Source organism: Phoca vitulina, unplaced genomic scaffold (assembly GCF_004348235.1).
Source record: "Phoca vitulina isolate PV1807 unplaced genomic scaffold, GSC_HSeal_1.0 scaffold46, whole genome shotgun sequence".
Classification (NCBI taxonomy): domain Eukaryota; kingdom Metazoa; phylum Chordata; class Mammalia; order Carnivora; family Phocidae; genus Phoca; species Phoca vitulina.
The window spans coordinates 3167764-3184591 of NW_022589749.1; the positions used below are offsets into that span (position 1 = coordinate 3167764).

General features: G+C 52.3%; 1 protein-coding gene and 1 non-coding gene across 3 annotated transcripts in view; both read left to right on the top strand.

Moving 5' to 3' along the window:
* The first annotated feature begins 509 nt into the window (after nucleotides 1–509).
* TRNAE-CUC lies at nucleotides 510–582 on the top strand. The gene has a single exon. It is a non-coding gene; the product is annotated as a tRNA-Glu (tRNA).
* Nucleotides 583–4529: 3947 nt separating this feature from the next.
* The window catches only part of TESC (tescalcin), a 46469-nt gene continuing 34170 nt past the window's right edge, over nucleotides 4530–16828 (top strand). The window contains exon 1 of one of the 2 annotated variants that reach the window (XM_032431409.1): nucleotides 4530–4701. In XM_032431409.1, the coding sequence (XP_032287300.1) occupies nucleotides 4644–4701 (58 nt within the window). In that variant the 5' untranslated portion in view covers nucleotides 4530–4643. Of the gene's footprint in view, nucleotides 4702–4830; nucleotides 4909–16828 lie in introns of those variants that run through there. The other variant, XM_032431411.1, reaches the window with a different exon arrangement.

The following is a 16828-nucleotide window of genomic DNA, read 5'->3' on the forward strand; positions in this document are numbered from 1 at the left end:
GGGTTTCCAACCCTGGACAGATTTTATGGGAGCATCACTAATCCTTATTTGTTTGAGACGGTTTAGGTGTAGTCTTCCCTAAGTCAGAGGCTAAGCAAGGGGTCACTTGCATTCCCTGTACATTTCCTTAGAATCAGGAGCCTGAAGATTAAGGGAAGAGTCTTGTTGCTCCCAGAACATGGCCGAGCCTTGGGAGTAACCCTAAGTGATTAGAGGGATAGGGAATCGAGACATGTATTATAGGAACTGCCATTTATCCAACTTCATTATCTGTACTCTGATTCTGGTTTACCACAAATTTTGTGAATACCTCAGTGTTCCCATCAATAAAATGGACATGTGTTGGGTGCCTCTCCTCCAGACTCCCACAGCAGCCAGTATCCTATTAGTGTGCTGTGATGGTCTGTTTATATCTTTCCTTCCTGACTCTGGGATCCCCTGAGGTCAGGGACTGGCTCCTTTCCTGTAGTATTTAAATTCCTGGCACTCAATGGTGAGTGAATGGGGGCGCCTGGCTGGCTCAGTCAGAAGAGTGTGTGACTCTCAATCTCAGGGTCATGGGTTCAAGTCCCACTCTGGGCATAGAGATCACTAAATAAATAAACTTTAAAAAAAAGAGTGAAGGGGCGCCTGGGTGGCTCAGTTCGTTAAGCAACTGCCTTCGGCTCAGGTCATGATCCTGGAGTCCCTGGATCGAGTCCCGCATCGGGCTCCCTGCTCGGCGAGGAGCCTGCTTCTCCCTCTAACCCTCCCCCCTCTCATGTACTCTCTCTCTCTCACTCATTCTCACTCTCTCAAATAAATAAATAAATCTTTAAAAAAAAAAAATAGTGAAGCCTGCTTCTCCCTCTCCCACTCCCCCTGCTTGTGTTCCCTCTCTCGCTGTGTCTCTCTGTCAAATAAATAAATAAAATGTTTTTAAAAAGTTTAAAAAAAATAGTGAGTGAATGAACATATGAATAATAAGTCTACTGTGTAATGGTGTGACATTTGGCTCCGACTGGGTTGCAAGATCGCATTGTCAGACATTCAGGAACTTTGCAAGCCCCTTGTCAAATTATTGGTAGCTTGAAATTGACATGGGGGGAATATTTACACCCTGGAAATAGGCAAATGCTCCAAAGTAAGGCTTCCCCCTGCTTTACCTACACACCGCTGGACTAGATGGTACTTCCTCTGTTAGGCACTGTTTTAAGCACTTTACGAATATCCACATTTAATCCTCACAGCTACCCCGAGGAAGGCACCAATATTATTGCCGTTTTACTGATGGGTAAACTGAGGCCCAGGGAGAGGACGGCACTTGCCCACATATGATTTGGGAGCCTCCCTAAAAGGAATGCAGGAGAGCCGCGGGAAGACCATCCTCGAAGGCTCTGGATGCCGCTGCCCTTTGCGGACTCCCAGGTACCAGCCATTCTAATCTCGGCCACCGGTTTTAATCAGCTCCTCTGGGAGAAGAGAGGCAATTGCCTGGTGACTGAAGTGTTTTCCAGCCCTCAGAAGGTCACGCTGTGTGGGGGGAACCTGAAGATCCCCACACAGGGCGCCCCTCTTACAGGACCCCAGACAGCAGATGCAATCAGCCCAGCCAGACCCCACGCAAAGCTCCAGACCTCTTTCCTGCTCTGATGCTGACAGATCGGTCACTGGGATTGAATTAAAGCCGTAACGTCCTGGAACAGGCAGCAGCAGGCTTTGTGCGGGGGGGGGGGAGCCCCTGCTGCGTATGTGCATCACGACCAGAGCAGGGGGGCAAGAGTCCAGGGCCCCCAAACCTCACGGATACAGCCGTCCGCCCAGTGTGTACGTCTGGCCTGTCCATTTGGGTCTGCAGTCAGGGAGGTAGTCATGGACTCCCTGAAGCTCGGTTTAAGGGATAACAGAGTCTTTTCAGGCACCATTCTGGCTCGAACATTCCAGATCTTTCTGGGCCCAAGTTAGCCCTTGTTTGACCCCTCTGCATTGTCACCTCCTGTGTGTCTGTCTGCCCATTCCTCCAGGAGCTTCTTAGGAGCCAAAGTATGGCTCCTGATGATTCCTGGTTGTGGCCCTAGGACCCAGCCAGGTGCCTGAACACAGCAGGGCCTCAGTAAATGTGCAATGAATGAATGAAGGAGCGAATCCCCCTTGTGCCTCGGCCTCTCCACCTTCCCGGTGCTACCAGGAGCTCCTGATTATTTCTCCAAGGCTTGCCATCAGAAATCAATTCCCCTTGATGACCACACCTCAGCCTTCCCCTCTTCCAGCTCCCTGCAGGCTGGTGAAGGTGGCTTGTTTGGCAGCAGACCCAGGAGGGTGGAGGGAGGCCCTGCGGAGGCCTCTCAGAGGAAGTGATCTGAAGAGGAAGACCCAGCCATAGGAAGAGGGAGGGGAAGAGAGTTCCAGGCAAAGGGGCAGGGGCCAGGACTCCTCTAGGAGCTGTCAGTGGTCAGTGGGGCTTGAGATGAAGGTGCTCGTGTAGACAGGTCACAGAGTGAAAACAGGCTCCCTTCACCCCACCCACTGGGGGCCTCTTCGTGATCACCGAGCAGCAGAGCAGAGCCATGTGCACCCCCCCCCCCACGGCCCCAGAGCACAGCCCCAGGGCTTTCTTCCCTACCCACCTGCACTGTCTCTAGCTCTGGGAGCAGCTAGGCTAAGGGGGAGGGGGTGCCATCCCGAACATGCTATTTTCAATCTCTTCGGCAGCAAGCCCCATCATTTAATCCTTGGATAATTTAATATGATAAAATTCCAGGAACTGGTGTTTTACATCAGAATAAAATTGTGTCCAGCAGTGGTGGGTCATTCCCAAGGGGCCCAAACCCCTTTCCTGACCCTGAGGTCAATCTGGGTGTCTCTATTCCTTCTGCCTTGAAATGCAAGCTCTGGGTCCAGTTAACTCAGACCAGCTGATGCCCCACAGCCCACACTTCCCCAGCTTGGCTACCTCAGCCCTGCCCAAGGAGGCTTTTGAAATGCAGATTCCAGGGACGCCTGGGTGGCTCAGTCAGTTAAGCATCTGCCTTTCGCTCAGGTCATGACCCCAGCGTCCTGGGATCCAAGCCCCACATCTGGGCTCCTTGCTCAGCAGGGAGCCTGCATCTCCCTCTCCCCCTACTCCCCCTGCTTGTGCTCTCTCTTTCTGACAAATAAATAAATAAAATCTTAAAAAAAAAGACATGCAGATTCCAGGTGCTGCTCCCACTCTTTCAAAGCCAACAGAGTGTAATGGGCAGCTGGACTTTCCACCAGGAGGGGGGGCTCATTCTGCAGCTCTGGCTGGGTTCAGGATTCCCCCCCCCCCCCCCCGGGGCTGTGGCGGCTATAGGGATGGGCAGGCGGTTCTCAGCCCCCCGTCCCCCGTGCCCTGTGAAACTCATGTACGTGGGCCCACCCAGGTCTTTGTGAACACCAAAGGACCCATGTCCACCCCGCCCCCAGCCCTGTCACAGAGCCTGGCACCCAGGACATTACACTGAATACAGGCCAAACATGTATGGCCGCATCACAAGGCACTGTGGAGCGCAGTGGTCTGGCCTTGAGAACCAGAAGATGTTGACTTTGAATTTCTGCCCTGGCTGTGTGACCTTTCTGAGAATCAGTTCCTCCCTTGTAAAATGGACAGGATTCCAAAGCAACTGCTTTGCGCGGTGTCCCATGGCAGGCCCTTCTGATGGACGGCTCATTAACTATTATTGTCCTCATTTTAAGTAGAAGGAATCATGGTCAAACAGGTGGCAGGACGGGCCAGGGTCATCCAGCCTGACCACAGAATCCAATTCCTTAAGCCAACTTAAGGCAAAACTTCTCCCAGGAGGCTTGGGGAACTATCTGCATTACATTCTCTGGGCGGTTTGAAAGGCAGCCTCCTGGGCCCTGCCTGAGCCAGAATGGGGATGGGGGGCCAGGGCCAGGAAGCTGCCTGCTCCTCAAGTTCGGAAAACTTCCCGCACCCCAAGCTCCTGGGCTGTGCCACTAGGATGGGCCGCTCTGGCACGTGGTGTGTCCACTTCATCAAGGTGCTGGGAGGGGCCGAGGGGCTTTCCTGGAATGAGCCAAGCGAAGCACCTTGTGCGCATTTAAGGTGGATTACTATTATTATATTACCTTTATTGCTGTTCACCAGAGAGCTCATTATTGCTGGCTATATTTCTTCACTGTCCCAGGTGAGTTTCCCTTCTGAGATCTGGGAGGATGTGTGATGGAACCGGGGTGGGGGTGGATATGGAACCTCCCCGGGGTCCGCCCACCCACACCCCAACTCTGTTCACACCTGACTCTTTCCAAAGCCGGCAGGGGTGCGGAGGCGGGGAGGCGCGAGGAGCACGGCCGCTGCACGGGGGGGACGGCGGAGGGGAACCTTGGTGGTGGGCGTCTAGGTCCCGCACTCCCTTCCACGCCTCCCCGCCGTTTCTGGCCCGGGGCCGAGCGCTCCCCCATCCCCGCAGTGCGCGAAGCCGGCGCGCGCTAGGACCGCGGCGCGCCGCCCTCCGCCGCTATAAGAGGCCGCGCTCGCGCCCCACGCGGAACCCGCGGCTCAGACCCGTCCCCGGCGTCCCGACCCGCGCTGGACCCGAGGCCGGACCGGCCGCTGCGCAGCCGACGCCAGCCCGGGGCCTGCGAGGGACGCGCGCCCCGGGGCCCCCGCCGCAGGCACCATGGGCGCTGCCCACTCGGCGTCCGAGGAGGTGCGGGAGCTCGTGGGCAAGACCGGCTGTGAGTATCCCGCGGGGACACGGCGGGACCGCCGGCCGGCTGGCTCGGGGCTCCCAGCCCACGGCCGCCCGCCGGGCTCCGCGCCGCCGCGCTGTGTGACCTTGGGCTAGTAGCTGGCCCTCTCTGCGCCTCAGTCTCCCCCTCCTGCAAATGGGTTCCCGCCGGCCACTTTGCCGGCTGCGGCGAGGAGCTCCGCGGCGATGCTGAGTAAGTGCCGCGGCCGCTCAGCCTCGGCGCCCGCGGAGTTGGCAGGGAACCCCCGGGCCTGGGGACTGCGGACCCGGGAGGGAAGCAGGGCCCGGCTCCCCCAGGGCAGGGCTGGCGTCCCGGCTCGGAGGGCGAGAGCCCGGGCCGCCCAGCCGGTGTGCGCGCTCCGCACCTGAAAGTCGTTCGGGTTGGCGAGGCGCAGGGGCCGGAAAGTTTTGAAGTCGGCGGGACCTGGGTGGCAGCCGGGCTCGGGCATTCCCCGGCCGTGTGACCTCGGGCGGCCGAGCCCGTCCCCCTGCGCCTCTCTTCGTCCTCCCATCTGTAAAGTGGGTTCATCGGGTCCACTTCCCCGGGTAGCGGGTGGCGCCCGCGGAGCACTTGGCCGGAGCCCGACGACCTTCCTCGAGCTCGCCCGGACTCCTGGGACCCGCATCCGCCCGAGGCTGGGCGCACGGAACGGCCGCGCCGCGGGGCCGACCTGGACGCAGGGAAGTGACGGTGGTAGCGTTTGTCCTCCCCAGTCCAGCCGGGCTGGGAGCTTGACCCTGGCCTCTGACCCTGGGCTGGGAACTTGACCCTGGGCTCTGACCTCGGGGTGCCGGGTTCTGTTACGGGCTGTGGAGGGGTGTGTGGACCAAAGACGGAGGGAGACCAGGTGAGGGGGAAACTGGACAGGCGGATGTGAATCCTGCCAACACCACTTCCTGGCTGTGTGACCTTGGGCTAGTCACTTCATCGCTCGGTTTCCTTCTCTCTAGAAGGGAAGTTCTCCTAGTACCTGCTAGATGATTAAGAAACGGGAGTGCAGATGTTATTTCAAGGAAGGACCTGGCTGGCTCCTGGCACCTGCTTTGAGTTTAGGGCAGCCAGCCAGGTCCATAATTGATCACCTGGGTGGGGGTGGGGAATGACCCAACCACTTGTGCCAAGGCTGAAAGGCGACCCCTGCTGACTCCTAATCTAAACACTTCTGTCCAGGAGAATTGGGTGAAAATTACAGAAAGCACCTCAATACCTGGTGTGTGGGTGTGTGTATACACTCGTGCATCACATACACATGTGTTATGTTTTACCATGTGCAATCACAGAATTGTGTGTGTCTCCCCTCAGGAACTCTGAGACTGGAGGGAAAAAAAAACTGTAGTGTATATAATACGGAACACTTAAAAAAAAGTGATAAGAGCATATATTCGTAATTGCTTTGTTTGCATCAAGGACCCTGGAAGGATCCACAAGGAAGTAAGAAGAGTGAATACTTGCAGATTGGGTGGAAGGAACGAAGAGGGACTGAGGTTTCACTGTAGATTTTTTTTATAGTTTCGTTTTGAACCATCTGTGAATATAAAAGTTTTGAGTCCAGTTTAACCCCAAGGCTCACGTGAGAGAGGAGGTAGGGTTCCCCTCCTTTCTTGGGTTTCCCCTGGTTCTGTTAGTTGAGCTCTTGTTGCCTTGGGTCTGCACTGGTGGAAGTCAGGGCTCTCTGTAGCTGGGATTTCTGCCAGCAGAGTGGCAGCCCCCCACGCAGGCAGTTGGGGGGAATTCCGTCTGGTGGTGAGTTTGACAGGTGCTGGGACCTCGGAGCATGCTGGGAATCCTGTCCCGTTTCCTGGGTCCGGTCTCCCGTGGGGAAGACGGATGCTGAGTGTTCCCCCTGTAGCCTTCCTACAAGTGGCTGATGGGGCTTCCCTTCTAGCTGCCTGGGATTCCAGTTTCATACCCCAAAGGGGGGAGGGAGATGGGGCCGGGGGCGCATCAGGAAAGGGGCTGTGAGGTTGGACCAGAGGGGAGAATGAACGCCTTCAGTTCTTGGAACTTTAAATAGGAGGCAAGTTCCCCCTTGTCCTCTGAAAGGGGCTGGCACAGTCTGGGCATTTTAACCCATTCGGCAAGTATTGATGGACCGAGGACTTGGGGATTTAGAGGTGACCCTAAGAGGCTGATGTTCCTGAGGGGAGACACACAGTGGTGTGAGAGTCAGGGGAAGGGCAGGGAAACATTTCTTTAGGGAGGACTGGGAGAGCTTCTCTGAGGAGGCGAAAATGGAACAGAAGCTCCAATAAGAAGGAACCAGCTCCACAAAGATCAGCGGAAAGTGCAGTTTGGGGCAGACGGAATAGTAAATGCAAAGGCCCTGTGGTGGGAAGACTTGGAGGACAATAAATGAGAATAGTATGGGATGATGATGCAGCTAGAGTCAGGGCTCAGCTGGTGTGGGGAGCCTGATTTAAAGGATCTTGCTAGGTAGGTGGCTTTGGGCAAGTGTTTAGTAGTACTGGCCATGTTTTTAAACCCATTTGTATGTCTCCATCACTCTGAACCACAGCGAAGAGTTAAAGCTTGGCCCACTTCTTCCTAGCTGCATGACCTTAAACAAGTCATTTTACTTCTGAGAGCCAGTGTCCCCATCTGGATCCTCGGGTGGTTATATGGCTTGAGTAAGACGATGTACGTACACATATGTGAGGTTCTTGGCTTGGCATGGGAACGTCCACTCCGAGGATCCTGCTCCTGCAAGAATCCTTGGGAAACATTCAGCCTAAGGCGCACTCAGCCAAGGAACATGCTGTGTTGCTGGGTTCCCCCTGCCTCTTTGTGGACCAAGATGGCCCCTAATTTGAAGAGTCAGCCTAGTCCCTTCCTGAGGGCTCCCTCTGGAAATGATGAGCAGGATGGTGGTGATGGACGTCATTCCTTGAGCACCAGGCTCTGTGCCGAACACTTGGCATGCACTCTGGTGGAATCTTCATAAAAATCCTCCGTGGAGGGTGGCAATATGGCCATTTTACAGATAAGGAAACTGAGGCTTGGAGGGGTAAAGCAACTTGCAGCCCCACAGGTCACTAAGTGGGGGAGTAGGGGATCAGAGGATCCCCAAGTCCATTTCCTGCCAGCGCCGTGCCTTCACTGCAATCGGAGTTGCCTCTCCAATTTCTAGGAACGCAGAAGGGTAGGAACAGCCTGCGCATCTATTTTTCTCACTTCTGGGCCTTTGTGCAAGCCACTCCCTCTGCCTGGAGAACTCTTCACTTGACTGTCCGTAATTCGGGGTTTACGTAAGGGGATACTTCTGTAACCAGCAGCCAGGTTAAGATTGCAAACATTTTCTCTTAGCCCTGTCTGTTCAGGAAGCCCGCGCTCTTCCTCCTTCGGGGCTCGGCTCCCCATCCTGCCTAGTCTCTGTCTGGCCTTTGAGGGTTAATGCGCGTCCTTGAGACTCCCGAGGCCCCTGCGTTCCCTCCCATAATAGCACACACCACCCCATGTTAGAGCTGTCCGCTCTGTCACCTGCCACCCCCTCGAAACTTGGAGCTTCCTGAGAGCAGGGAGAAGGTGGCTTGTTCACCTTGGTGTGTGTGCGTGGTACTCACAACACAGGCGTTCATGCTGGCCAGGTGGGGACCCCAGAGGCTATATAGCCCGTGGAGTATTGCCTAGGAGCGTGTGTCCAGGAGACACCCCTAGTGCCACCCCACCAGCCCGCCGTGGCTGCGCCAGCCCCCCTGGCACCAGGAGATGCATCCTGTGGGCTTCAGTGCTGAGCCAGCCCCACCAAAAATAGGCCTGAGCACAAGCTTGCCCACGCAGGGCATCCTCAGAACTGCACGCCCACCTCCCCTTGCCTGTGAGAGTCTCATTGATTGATTTAAAACATAAAGAAGTCTTCCCAAACATCTTCTCTGAGCCAAGAAGGCGGACTACCTAGAACGTTAAAATTCACATTAAACACCCGAGCTGGCCTTTCAGCAGGAACGGAGTGGAGCCCAGCATGTGTCCCAAGGTGTGAAGCGGACCCCCCCCCACAGGAAGACCGGCCCCTTGGGGTCACTCACCGAAGCCTGCTCCCCTTCACCACCTTGAGCTGGCCTGGAGGTGGCCATTTCCTGCCTCCCCCATCCGTGCCTGCTCCCGGGGCTGGAAAGGAAATAATAAGTGGAGGATTCTGGGAAAGGTGGAGGGTCTATTTTTTCCTTCAGGCTCCAAAACAGCTCCACAGGCCTATCTATGTAGATGCCAAGAAGCTGCCAGAAGGAAGAAGAAAAAACAATGTCCCAGATCTGGAGTTCAGACCTCCTAATGGTGACAGCGAGTGTTTACCAGGCGCCTGTCATTTGCCAAACACGGAGCCGAGCCGTGCGGTTTATCCGCAGCTGCTCATGCAACGCCCCCAGGAGCACCGTGGATTCCCAGTTTTCCGGTGAGGACACGGGAGCTCGGGAGCTCAGGAGAGCACGCCACTTGCCCGAGGCCACAGGCTGCCGAGAAGTAGAACTGGGATTCAGTTTCTGGTGTGATCCCCAGACCTCCTCACTGGGGAGGGAACCGGAGGCCTGGGTGGCACCCCATTTTCTGTTGGGCTCTCGCCATTGGCCACTACTTGGCGGTTGTAAAGTCCTCGAGTGGCCCCAGACCACAGCCTCGGCCTATTCGCCATGTGCCATATTCCCTTTGGATACCCAGGTGGGCCAGATACCTTCCCTGCCCTCCAGGAGCTCCGGGGGTGCGGGCGCGCTGGCCGGTACTACTGAGCTCCTTGTGTCCCCCATTGAAGCACATAAAGCTAAGTGGCCAGTAAAGTTCGCCCTGTTCCCTTTCTGTTTCGTCTGGGTGGACTATGGCTTTTATCCTGGGGTCCTTGGGCAATCTCTAAGCCCCAGGAAATAGGGTGCACAATTGTGTCTGTGTCGCTCTGGGGGTGGGGAGGGAGCTCATTCCCCCCGGGCGCATCAGGTTCTCAAAAACAGTGAAGATGGATTCCATTGTATGTAAATTGTACCTTAATACAAAAATAATTAACAATTTTTTTTTAGGAAAAATGAAAAACTGTGTCTCCCGGGCAGGGAAGAATAAGGGTGACTGTGAGGCCTGGGGAGGGTAGGTTCCCCCCAGGCTGAGCTCTCAGCGGGGCGGGCTGGGGAGAAATGGTCGGGCGGTGTGGGCATGGTGGCTGAGACCATGGGAGGGGGGCTCCGTGGCCCCAGCCTTCCGGGGTACCCAGACACCTCCACCCCCAAATCCCTGGGTGCTCACAGTGTGGGAAAGTGTAGGCTGCTTTGGAAAGCTTTTGAAAGGGCCGAGTGGCAAGTGGACTTCATTGCTGGGCGCCCAGAAACACCCTTGTTTTGACCCATGCTGATATTTTGTACTCTGGCTGGGCCAGGACATCTCACCATTATAGCATATTCTTGCCAATTTACAGATGAGGAAACTGAGGCCCAGACATTTGAAGGGACTGTTCAAGGTCACTACCTTGAGTGTGGAACCCAAATTCAAAACTGCCTTTCCCAGGTGACCCAGATCCCATGCGATGTAGACTGAGACAAAGGGTCTGTGTATCTGGGAGACGCAACACTGTTACCCTGTGACCTCATTAATAGGGTCCCACACAGTTGTTTACTAAGTTGGAAGGGGGAGAATTAGACCCCGAGGCAGATAGGCTTGGTATCGTGTTATGGAAAGTTCTAGAATTGTGAGCTGCGCCCACGGAGGGCAAGCTCGGTGATGGGCAGTGTGAGGGGAGCCAGGGGCTCTGGGAGGAAGAGCAAGAACGTGCAGCCCCCTCTGTTTCCTGGGGTCTTACTGGGGGGCTCACATCTGTTTCAGAGGAAACATTTGTTTTTTTCTCTACGTGAAAGTAATTGGCAGTCCGCTCCAAGACTTCCTAACTTGGCAAATTAGTCATGATCAGATCCCTTATGCGTCTTTCTTCCTCATCCCACCCCCAGCCCCACACTGGCAGGATATTTTTTTGTGAGTTAATGGCCCCCGGAATGCAGCCCAGAATGTAATCAATGCTCAGACATGCCATACGGCCCAGTCATACGGACCGAACACCTCGAGTGTTGATAAGATGCCTTTACTCTGGCAAAGTGCTTCAGTATTTGCTATCTCAAGCCAAGGGAATAAGGTATTTTTGGCTCAGAAGTGCCCACCACTTTGGGGAGATAAGGCAGGGCCCCCTGGTGCCCGTGCTGGTGGCACCAGGCAAGGTGATGGCAGGGGGCAGGGGGGAGTGCCTGGGCCTGCGAGCCATCCTGTCTCCTGTTCCAACTTTATTAATTCATAAAGCCAGAAGGTCGAGTGGGTGATTTCCGCTGGTGGTGGCAGCCACCGTAAGCGTGAGGACAAAAAGGCCCTTTGTTGTCCCAGCGGCGTGACCTTTGTGGATGGGCAGGCTGTCAGAAGTGGGTCTTCCGCTCCCTAGGAGGTGAGAAGGCTCCTTCAGGTCTCAGGGATCAGGTGACTCCGGAGGGTGGGCAGGTGGCCAGCAGGAGACCTCACTATTGGCACGGCCGAGTCCTACCTAGACCGTGGTGGAGAGAGAAAGTGGCTGCCGTGAATGGCTTTCCCGGTGCGCTGAGGTTAGAAGGGGCTTCCCTTTCTCCTGAGCGCTCATGCTGGGGTCCCAGTGGTCAACCCCAAGTGAGCACCCAGCATACTTCACCCACCTGGTGTTCCCAGGGGCTCTCTAGTCTTGTCCTCACCTGCATCCCCCAAGACTGCAGCCAGGGTCCACATGGACATACACTGCCCTGCTACCCACCCCCCACTGTGGCCTTTACCAGCAGATAGTAAAGGCTTGAACTGTAGACCACCTTTTAGTCTCTGGGCAACCACCTTGGCAGGCACACCTCCGTTTTCTCATCTGTCGAATGGGAATGTGTCACAGCGCTATTGTGAGGATTAAGTGAGCATCTTAGTAAAGCTCTTGACACACTGTAGGTGTTCAATTGTTGTTGGCAAGTACTAATAATTTTGATTAGAAACCTTACAGAAGCTGGCTACCTTTCTCCCTTTTAAGGGCAGTCTCTAACTTTACTAATTCCTTCCTTTTTTTTTTTTTGACATGGCTGCTATCTTTGACATGCCTGATGTTAATCTTTATCTTTCCCTTGTGCTGATGATCAGGGACCTTAACATGCTTTACTTTGTGTCACTCTCTAGTATTTTTTCTACATTTTTAGAACCTGATCATTGGTTTTATTACTGTTTTATGCAGACCCTATTAATTCTTGTAAAAGTTTTTCCTTATAGATTTATTTTCTTACATGATACACTTTTCCATAGATTTTTCAACGAATCTCTGTGAGTTGTCAGCTTTGTCTGAAAATGTCTAGATTTTGCCAGCATACACAGTTGATCATTTGGCTGGGTATAAAATTCTGCATATCTTCTCTCAGCACTTTGGTTTTGGTCTCTTGTTGCTGTTGAGAAGTCAGCTCTTTTGTCTAATTGATATTTTTTGGAAAAAGTTTTTTTTTGTACCTTCTTGACATTTTCAGATTTTTCCCCAACTGCAGTGTGTCTAGGTGTGGATTTGTTTTATTTATCCTGCCTGGGAATGGTTTATGCTGCTTCATTCTAAAGAAGGCTTGTGTCTTACATTATGAACGTGTTCTTTCCCCTATCCACTTATCTTTTTCTTCTTCAGTAATTCCTATTAGAAATAGATGGGGTCATGTCATTCTGTCCTGAATGCCTCTTTACCTCTCTTTCGTATTTTCTATTATTTATTGCTCTTTGCTGTCTTTGGGGTCATTTCCTTAGGTCCATCTTCCAATTCACTAATTCTCTCTTTAGGTGTTAGTCTTTTTTTTTTTTTTTTTTAAAGATTTTTATTTATTTGTCAGAGAGAGAGAGCGAGCACAAGCAGGAGGAGCAGCAGAGGGAGAGGGAGAAGCAGACTCCCCGTGGAGCAGGGAGCCCAATGTGGGACTCGATCCCAGGACTCTGGGATCATGACCTGAGCCGAAGGCAGACGCTTAACAACTGAGCCACCCAGGCGTCCCTAGGTGTTACAGTCTTACTGCCCCTTAAGTTTTTAAATTTTGATGACTTTTACTTTATTTTTATTTAAAGATTTTTTAAAGATTTTATTTGACAGAGCACAAGCAGAGGGAGTAGCAGGCAGAGGGAGAAGCAGGCTTCCTGCTGAGCAAGGAGCCTGATGCGGGACTCGATCCCAGGACCCTGGGATTATGACCTGACCTGAAGGCAGACACTCAACTGACTGAGCCACCCAGGCACCCCTTATTTTATTTTTTTTTAAGATTTGTTTATTTTAGAGAGAGCGGCCAAATGAGCGGTGGGGAGGGGCAGAAGAAGAGAGAGTCTTAAGCAGATTCCACGCTGAGTGCAGAGCCCGATGTGGAGCTCGATCTCACAACCCTGAGATCGAGACATGAGCTGAAACCAAGAGTTGGACACTTAACTGACTGCACCACCCAGATGCCCCCCAATGACATAAAAAAACATTTTATAAGTTCTATATGGTTTTTAGATTCACTGCTTTTGTCATAGAATAGTGTTCTTTCATTATGTGTAATGACTTAACGCTTACCGTATAGTCTCTTCTGTTTCACCCTCTTGGGGTGCCATTCCTTTTTAAAAATTTTTTTAAGTAAATTCTACCCCCAACATGGGTCAAACTCATGACCCTGAGATCAAGAGTCATGCTCTACTGACAGAGCCAGGCACCCCCCCAATTTTTTTATTTTAAAAAATTTATTGGGGTGCCTGAGTGGCTCAGTCGTTGGATGTCTGCCTTCGGCTCGGGTCCTGATCCCAGGGTCCTGGGATCGAGCCCTGCATCGTGCTTCCTGCTCGGTGGAAGGCCTGCTTCTCCCTCTCCTACTCTCCCTACTGTGTTCCCTCTCTCGCTGTCTCTGTCAAATAAATAAAATCTTTAAAAAAAAATAAAAAATTTATTAAAGTGTAGTTGATCTACAACATTAATTTCAGATATGCAACATAGTGATTTGCCAACACTACTCTGTGCTCACCAGGATAAGTGTAGTTACCATTTGTCACCATCCAGTGTTACTACAGTCTTATTGTCTCTGTTCCCCATGCTGTACCTTCCATCTCTGAGACTTTGCTTTTCTCTTCTTTTTTTTTTTTTTTTTAAGATTTTATTTACTTGGTCAGAAAGAGCACAAGCAGAGTGGCAGGCAGAGGGAGAAGCAGGCTCCCCGCTGAGCAGAGAGCCTGATGCCAGACTTGATCCCAGGGCCCTGGGTTCATGACCTGAGCTCAAGGCAGATGCTTAACCTTAGACTGAGCCACCCAGGTGTCCCTGAATTCATTTATTTATTTTTTTAAAAGATTTTATTTATTTATTTGACAGACAGCGAGAGGGAACACAAGCAGGGGGAGTGGGAGAGGGAGAAGCAGGCTTCCCGCGGAGCAGGGAGCCCGATGCGGGGCTCGATCCCAGGACCCTGGGACCATGACCCGAGCCGAAGGCAGACGCTTAACTGACTGAGCCACCCAGGTGCCCGAATTCATTTATTCTAATAGCTTTTTGGTGGACTGTTCAGGGTTTTCTATATATAGTATCATGTCTGCAAATAGTGACAGCTTTATTTCTTCCTTACCAATTTGGGTGCCTTGTATTTGTCTGATTGCTGCAGCTAGACTTTCAGTACTATGTTGAATAAAAGTGGTGAGAAAGGAAAACCTTGTGTTGTTCCTGATCTCAGAGGAAAAGTTCTCAGGTTTTCATCAATGAGTATGATGTTAGCTGTGGGTGCTCCATATATGGACTTCATTATGTTCGGTTATATTCCCTCTAAATCCACTTTGTTGCGAGTTTTAATCATGAATGGGTATTTTGTCAGATGGGCAGGATGCTTTTTTGTCAGATGCTTTTTCTGCATCTGTTGATATGATCATATGCCCTTTATCTTTTCTCTTGTTAGTGTGATGTATCACTTTGATTGATTTGCGAATATAGAAACACCCTTGCATCCCCAGAACAAATCCCACTTGATCGTGGTGGTGGTAACAAATTTAAAACGAGAAGGGTTCTGTTCCTTTTGTTAGTTCTGTCTGTTGATTCTCCCTTATGGTGGTTCATTTGCTCGTGTGGTTTGGTTTTTGATTATGAGCTCATGTTTGGTTGGGCTGTCTCCCCTGGTTTTCACATCTTTCTGGGACTGTATTCAGCTCCAGATTTATGCTGAGGCCAAACCAAGTGGAGAAGGGCTTACCAAAAATACCTCTCCTGTGAGAGTCCCTGGGTTATAGAAGCACCTCACACAGTGCTTTGCATTTATTGTGCTAAGTCCCTGAGAACGGTCACTGGTCTAGAAACACTTTTTACATTAAGTCCTCAATTTGGCTTTCCTGTACCAGAGAGGATTGGTGTTTTCACCTGTGCACGGCACACGTGTGTTTAGATTCATCACAGAGGCTTCACCCCTTTCTTCTGGGCCCGGCCACCACCTTAGCAGAGTCCACTTCCTTGTTGACTCTCTGAGACAGTAGGGAGTATTTTCTCTAGCCTGTCTTACATGGGGAAGTGGTCTTTTATGCTTCAGCTTTTTATTTTTATTTTTTTTTAAGTAGGCTCCACACCCAGCGTGGAGCCCAGCATGGGGCTTGAACTCACGGCCCTGAGAACAAGACCTGAGCTGAGATCAAGAGTTGGACGCTCTTGGGGCGCCTGGGTGGCTCAGTCGTTAAGCGTCTGCCTTCGGCTTAGGTCATGATCCCGGGGTCCTGGGATCGAGTCCTGCATCGGGCTCCCTGCTCGGCGGGAAGCCTGCTTCTCCCTCTCTCACTCCCCCTGCTTGTGTTCCCTCTCTCGCTGTGTCTCTCTCTGTCAAATAAATAAAATCTTTAAAAAAAAAAAAAAGAGTCGGACGCTCCACTGACTGAGCCACCCAGGCGGCCCTCTGCTTCGGCTTTGGATAGGAGTCTCACTTCTCGCTTACATGGAACCAAGGCCATTTCTGATGCTGGGCCATCTCAGCAGCATCTGGTGCTCCTGCCCGGCTGGGTGTGCATCCCTCCTTGGTTCTGGCCTTGCCAGGCCTCCCTCCCTTGTAGGGTTAATGGTGTAAGGGAGGTTTTTCTTCTTTTATCCAGTGTTTCAGGTGTCTCTAGTGCAATGGGGAGTCTGTGTTCATTCCATGTAGCAGGAACTGGACTTCTTTACCTAGTAAGCCTTCCTACTTTTGGTAAGCCTCTCTCTCCTTGATGTGGCCCAGTCTAAATCTGGAGCTGAAGATAGTTCTGGAATGATGTGAAAACCAGTTCCTTAGATGCTCCCAAAGACGCCCACTCTTCACATCTCTGCTGATTAGCCAGCTCCCTCCCCCCAGCCCCTTCCCCATCTTTAGCCTTTTTATGAAAATGGAGACCTCGTTGTGTCTTTAGTGACATGAATGCTATGTGTTCATTGTCCCTACTCATCCTCTCTTGGGGTGCATAGCCCGAGCGTGGGGTTGTATTAAAATAGATTTTAGAGCCCCAGACCCAGGTTCAAACCCCAGTTCTGCCGCTCATCTCAGCAAATGACTCAATCTCTCCGAGACTCGGGTTTATCTGTAAGGTGGGTGTGATAACTGCCCTCTGAGGCAGGCCCTGGATGAGGGCGAAATAAGATGATGTGCGCCAAGCATTCGGCTTAGTTCCTGCCTCCGAGGAAATGCTACCACATGGCAGTGAGTATCGCTGCTATAAGGCAAATGGCGAAGAACAGAGCAGAGCTGTGGGAAGGTGAGCGTCGATGAGCAAAGCACAGACTGTGTGATTTGAGAGTCATGCCCACCCACTCTGACAGTGTTCCAAGTTGTCTCATTGCTCATGAGAAGGAGGATCTTTTCTAAAGTCAAGTCACTTCATTCTGTCTCCGCTTCGGCTCCAGTCTTGAGAGTTGGAGGATTTATTCCATGTGGGACAAAAACCCTTGAGAGACCCCCCCCCCCCGGGACCTGAGCTTAAAATTAAGACCATCCCCATGCTGGCCAGGGCCCGGCGCAGCTCCTGCCCAGAATCCCATGGATCTTGCTCTTACGGACTGGGTTGAAGTTTGCGTGTCAAGGGCTCAAAGGTGCTGGATAAAAGGCCGCAGTTAACGTTCTTGTTGTTTTTTCTGCTTCAGAGACTAGAATTGGGTATGATCGTTTCCTTTCAA